This window comes from Pterocles gutturalis, unplaced genomic scaffold (genome assembly GCF_000699245.1).
Source record: "Pterocles gutturalis isolate BGI_N339 unplaced genomic scaffold, ASM69924v1 scaffold10709, whole genome shotgun sequence".
Classification (NCBI taxonomy): Eukaryota; Metazoa; Chordata; class Aves; order Pterocliformes; family Pteroclidae; genus Pterocles; species Pterocles gutturalis.
In genome coordinates this window covers 10,689-17,273 of record NW_010135818.1, presented here as the reverse complement: position 1 = coordinate 17,273, position 6,585 = coordinate 10,689, and the positions used below count along the sequence as shown (strand labels likewise).

At 40.0% G+C, this 6,585-nt stretch overlaps 1 protein-coding gene across 1 annotated transcript; it reads right to left on the bottom strand.

Annotated features, from left to right (window-relative positions):
- Positions 1–2,547: 2,547 nt before the first annotated feature.
- LRRTM3 (leucine rich repeat transmembrane neuronal 3) lies at positions 2,548–4,954 on the bottom strand. The gene is made up of 2 exons (XM_010082052.1): positions 4,683–4,954; positions 2,548–4,355 (listed from the first exon to the last, which is right to left on the bottom strand). The coding sequence occupies exons 1-2, from the start codon at positions 4,684–4,686 to the stop codon at positions 2,818–2,820; spliced, it is 1,542 nt and encodes a 513-aa protein (XP_010080354.1). The 5' UTR covers positions 4,687–4,954; the 3' UTR covers positions 2,548–2,817.
- Between the last annotated feature and the right edge of the window lie 1,631 nt (positions 4,955–6,585).

Below are 6,585 nucleotides of genomic sequence, written 5' to 3'. Positions count from 1 at the left end.
TACAGTCACAGTCCATTATGACATTTTAGAAGATATATTGAATATTTTCAAATAGCAAAAATTCCAAATCAGTAGAATCATAGAATCATAGAATGTTTTGGGTTGGAAAGGACCTTAAAGATCATCAAGTCTCAACCCCCCTGCCATGGGCAGGGACACCCTCCACTAGCCCAGGTTGCTCAAAGCCTCATCCAGCCTGGCCTTGAACACCTCCAGGGATGGGGCATCCACAATTTCCCCGGGCAACCTGTTCCAGTGTCTCACCACCCTCACAGTGAAAAACTTCTTCCTAATGTCTAGTCTAAATTTACCCTCTTTCAGCTTATACCCCTTACCCCCTGTCCTGTCACTACACTCCCTGATAAAGAGTGCCTCTCCATCTCTCCTGTCGGCCCCCTTCAGGTACTGGCAGGCTGCTATTAAGTCCCCTCGGAGCCTTCTCTTCTCCAGGCTGAACAACAATAGTATTAAATTATTTTCTGATTGTGGTTGGCACTGCCAAACTAAATAGCAAAATTTTCTTTTATTGATATAAGTATATACACACACACACACACACACACACATGCGTGTGTGTATGGATATATGAACATATATATGTTTTAGGCCAAACCTTTCTTGTTTTGGCTGTGCCTAATATTAGTCTTCAGTGCAGACATTAAAGCCTGTAGAAGTACAGAGACGGTTCTTAACATGAAGTTTACAGCAAACTGTAATCCTTCAGTACAGAGCTAACCAAGACATGCTGGTAGAAAACTGAATCCCATAATAGCTAAGATAATTCAATGTTTATTGAGTTTTTAAGAGAAACTTTCAAGGTACAATTCAAGTTAAAAATCACAGCCGCCAAGTGCTGCTAAAGCATCTCAAGCGCTTGCATTATTAATTGTGTGGGATCCTCTTTGTACTCATTAAAACGGGGTCTCAGTGCTGCAGGGTTCACTGTAGTCTCAAGCTTCTACTCTTGGATATTTTCTCGCTACAGTCCTTGAAAATGAGAATGGTTTCATTATAAGAAAAAAAAAAAACCAAAACAAAACAAGAACCCTTTAAGTGTTCTTTTCAAGATGTGCTTCCTAGCTTTGTTTCCATTGTATCGAGCATATTTCAACATACTTGGTTGTGATTCAGTTTTTTCCAGTAAAAATTCAGAAGAACATTCTGCTAAGGTTTTGCTTTTTCTAATCCGCTGCGGTGAAACTGCTTTGTAGAAACATTCCCTCGCAAGTGATTGAAGACGTGCAGTTTACTAAGCTGAATCAAGTTATAAAATAGCGATAATTAAATTAGTGACTTGCTTCTATATAGGTGCTGCTGTATTATTTCAAGAATGAAGCACCACACACCCCCACCCCTTCCTGATAATCAAAATAGGAGGGATGATTTGTTTGGAAATATGGGGAATGTTACATTCTTCTGCAAACAACAAAAATACCTGATTTTGGGTGAGGGAGGGCAGGGAGCAGCTGTGTTATGAATCTGTATTTTGTCCAGAAACACTGATGAATGACTACACATTAAAAATTAATATCTGTGAATTCTTGTAATGTCATTAGGGCTTTGTTAAGAGAGAAAAATAATTTGTCACTGATTTCCTTAAGGATTTTTGGATGCACTCTTCTCAGATCAGTGAGTAACAATTTTCTCTGAAAGCTCTTTGCAGTTGTAGTATTTCTAAAATGTACACTGTTTGGGGAATGAAGCTTTATTGAGTTATTAGATGGACAGTGTGCAAAACACATCTCAAAACTCTAACAAGCTCAGCCCAGCAAATAAAAAGGAATAGAAGAAAATGACAGATTAAATGGTTTCCTCAGCTACATTAATGTCTTTGACAGTCTTGAAAAGAGAATTTGTAATGAGCACTGAAACAAATGTGTGCAGGAAGTGGGCTTGCTTTTGCTGCTGCACATTTGAGTTCCTCTAATTGCATCAATAAGAATTTCTGCTCCTCATTTAATGAATGCCTTTTGATTACTTTCTGAAAGGCAACTGGATGTAAGGGATAAACACTGGCACCTTTTGTATGAAGTCACATAAACAGGTTTCAATTAATAGTTATCAGCCCTAGAAACACCGTATTATAATGCACTACAGTATTATAATGCACTACAGCAAATCCCATTCTACATCTTTGTTCTTACATTTTTATTAAGCCTAGGTTTCCCTCTTCTTTGCTTTTGGTGTGATACCTCATCTCCTAAGACAGGGTTTTAACTCCTTACCAGCTTTTTATTATGTCTTGTGCTGGGCAGCAATCAGGCATTCTTTCAGAGCTGTTCCTGCACCAGCTCTCTCCTCAGAGAACTCATAATTCCTATGATGCTACAGTACCTGGGTCTTTAGTTTGTTCTTGGTTCAAAATGTGAGTTTCAGAGCAAGAGCTGGGGTTAGGTTGGGGAGGGGGCTGTGTGGGGAGAGGGGGCATGAGGGGGAGGAAAGCTGAGTTTGATTTTGGTTTTTTTTTTTACTTGTCATTTTTCCCCCTAAACAGAGGCACAGTCACTGCAGGTGCAGCAGATTCTTATGAAATAAGTTTTCTATTTAAAAACAAGCGAGACTTTAATGAAATCAGTAGAGGTTTTGTACAATAGGTATTGTATTAAACCAGAGCTCAGGCTTCACATTGATTGTGGTATTTAAATTTCAATGAGTTGATTATGTATGAGAGTAAAATGACCAGTATTATGAACATACAAAAAAGTGACATGGAAGAGCTGTGCCAGAAAAGTGAGAAAAATGTTCCCTTTATAGTCCCTAAAGTTCAATAAAGCACCACTATTTCCCAGCTTTTAAAAGCTCTTTTATCACAATGGTTCATACCTCGCATTCCCTGGAGCCTGATTTGTTATACGTGCAGGGTCCTGTTCCATTCAGCAGCATCTCACTCGTTTCAGTGTTGGTAGGTTTGTAATCTACATAAAATTCCTGTGTGCTTGGAGTCATTTGCTTCAGCGACTGTCTTTTCTTTTTCCTGTGCCTTCGCATGAGAGAGCGCTGCTGCAGCTGCTTCATACTGGCTGGGTAACGCTTCCATGACACATAGATTACCAGCAAGATCACAAGCACAGACAAGAAAAGAGCCATGCTGCCTGCTATGATTTTATGGAAGGACATGTGTTCTGTGTCGTGGTCAGGCTCGGAGCTCGATTCAGTGGCTTCAATAGTTGGGGACACAGGGGGCTTGCTGTCATGTTTAGGCCTGGTGAGTTTTGTTTTAAACGTTGGCTTTGGGAGAGCTCGTGCTAATTCAAACCTTTCCGTGGTACTTTTGCCACAGATACTGTAGTTTTTCACTGCATCAATAACATTCACCCCTTGCAGCTCTTTGGGGCTGGCACAAATAATTGTATTTTCCCTCAGCCCTTTAAAACTTTTCAGCCAGTTTACCAGAGAGCAAATGTTCCTGCTGCATTCCCATATATTCCCAGTAAGGCTGATGTCATTGAGGGATATCCAAGAATCCAAAATTTCTTGACCAATAAATGTGAGCTTGTTTGAATCCAGGTTGAGGCGCTGTAAATTGGGCACACACTGAAAAACACTAGGTCCACTGAAAGCTTCTATTTCATTGCCAGATAAATCAAGTCTTTGTAATGAGCTCCAGGTCCAGGACATAGTTTGTCCTATCACACTGATTTTATTCCACTGTAAATAAAGGTTTTGAAGGCTGACTAGCCTTGGAAAAAGTGCCAAGTTGAGCTTAGAAAATTGATTGTGCTCCAGATGAAGCTCTTTCAGTCTGATCATGCCTGCAAAGACATTCCTTGCTAAACTTCGGATGCGATTATAACCCAGGTCCAACAGTTCAAGGTTCCTACAATCTTGAAATATTCGAACAGGGATGGTTCTTAGGGAATTGGACCGCAAATGTAAACTCAGCAGCTTCCTTAAGCCCCTGAACTGTTCAGATCCCAGAGACTGCAGCTGATTGTATGACAGATCCAAATTCCGGAGATTTGTCACAGGTCTGAAGGTATTATTAAGAAAATAGGAGATTCTGTTGGAACTCAAGATCAACTCCTTTAGTCTGCGTATTCCACTGAAAGCATTTTCATCAATATTGCTGATGTGGTTATGGTCTAAATAGAGCCAGGTGAGTTGATTAAGACCTTTAAATTGATTGTATTTTAGTTTTTGAAGGCTGTTATATCGAAGGGACAAACCTAAACAACCAGCAGATATACTTGAGGGAATCTCCTGCAATTTCTGAGATTCACAGTATACCATTTTGCCTTCACACCTACAGCCCTTAGGGCATCCTCGTTCAGCAGAAGAAAGCATTGTCAGTAAAACAGTAGGGGCTATTACCAGAGCTACAGCTGATCCGCTCAGTAGCCTAATTATATTGAAACCTGGAAATAAAAACAACTTAGAAAAGTTATCCCCCCACACATCAGTCATTTCTTTCAATCATGCTAAAATCTTTTACTTCAACAATAATTTAAAAATCCCTAGCTCATCTCAACTATTTTTCACATTGTTTTCTTTTTTTTTTTTTTTTTTTTTTTTAAAGAATGCCTTTATATAAATACTGAAAAACAGCTGGGTAGAAGGTGTAATCCCTAAAGCAATTTAACTATAATAACAAATCACAGCAAGGTAAGTCTATGGAGTAATTAAAGCATGGGCTATACAGTGGCTATGAACTATATATTAAAAAAATAACATGAAAAACATACCCATTCTTTGTGTTGTTCAAAGGTCGTCCTTAGGTCTTTTGTTTTTTGCTTAGTGTGCCACAAGCATGGCAGCCCCTGTCAGCTGCACTGTAGTGAGTCAGGGCTCGCTGACACCCAGGAAGAAAAATTGGACCCCTTGGGAGATGGACCGATTTTGGAACATTATTCTTTGCCAGCCACGCAGAACACTCCAAGAATAAATCAATCCCAACACAGCATTCGCAGCAAAATGTCAAATTCTTCCTAGGTAATAGGATCTTCATGGATATTACGTTTTTGCATCTTTATAGTTAGGAACCTGGCTTCTAAAAAATCTCTTTATAGGAAAGCATGTTAGATTCCTCCAAGCACCGTTTAGCTACCTGAATGCACACATCTGTATTCCATAGCACAGCAGTTCCCTCACTTAGTACCCGATCCGGCCAGCAAGCTGCTTTGTAGCATAGAAGGTAGAATAAGCCCGTACAATGCACAAGCTCTGCTCACTTCTGCATACTGTCATTCTGAGAGCTCCGTCCGACTGTTGCTTTGGTTTCGGAGAATGCAGTCTTATGTAAAGCTGCCCCCAGTGGTGAAGAATATTATGGGCATGTGCAGAAATGTCTTCCTTTTATCTTGCAAATGAGTAAGCTCTGTTGGGAAAAGAGGGATTGTTCTGAGTGACTAATAGGAGTGAAATGGTCAGCTTGGATGTAAACTATTGAGGTGTGCTGAAATGTCCAAATCCTCTTAGTTTTTTTGGCTGTTTGTGAAAGCTCTTTTGCATCCTTGAACTTAATAGCTCAGCATGCGCTGCTGAGACTTTTGTCTGAAGGGCTAACATGACATTTGTAGGACATAGATACAAATTTTCGGTCCTAAGGGATTTTTTTTTTTTTCTTAGTGCGTTAGACATGTGTTCACATGACCTTTTTGCAATAACTCGTATTTTTTTAGTGAAGTATCAGCCCCCTCAGTGTGTCTCTTATCAAGTGTTTCAGTGGGGACACTATATTTTACAACATGAAAAATGTTTTGGAGCTGACATTTTGCCTTTTTGCTTTTTTCTTCTCTGTTAAAAGGCACGGTGCCAGGAGGTTAGAAGAGAGTATTGTTCTCATTTATTTCCCAACTTGCTATCACTTCGTTCCACAACACTAGCACTTCAAACACTGGCTACTGTAACCCTTACAATATAGGTACGAAGCAGCTTGGTGTTAACCAGGTGAATTGTTTTTACTGTAACTTTTTACATGGGCAGAATTTTAGGTGAAGGTACCATATGCAGAGTTTTTTTAGATATGTGACTTGGGCAGTCCTAATATATCACGTAAAGATTTTTTCCCTACTCTTCCCTTCTTTCCTGCATGCTGTAGAGAAAGGACACATCCTCTTATCTGGGCAGAGCAAAGGTAAGATGGCATTACAGCAAATGCACCACGCTGACAGCCTTCCTTCACCAAGAGCTATGTGATCAGAGGTGATATCGGGGAAGTGTAAAAGCACGGGTCTTTGTTGTGCAAGAATAGGGTAGAGCCAGCAGAGAAGTGTGCTGCTCCTTAAAAGAGGAGTAGAGATTACCGTCCCTCAAATGCAACCAGACAGCTCTGAGAACTGCTTTTCCTTTTGGAGGCAGAATCCTTACCCTAGGAATAATGTGCTTTGACTTTTCCCTTATTATTCACTGCTGTGAGCATAGAAATGAGGTGAAACCTGAAATTTTCCATGCATTAAAATGCCAACATTGCCTAGTACTTAGTCTGTGAATGACTTCAGGCTTAGAGTAATTCCACTAGTATTAATGCAGCTATCTACAGTGCCTAAATTAGGAGCATAGTTGCCCCTGGCTAACATGTATGAATATCTTTCACGCCAGGAGTCAGAAATTCATCCCTACATCAAGGCACATCCTGTGAAATTTCTG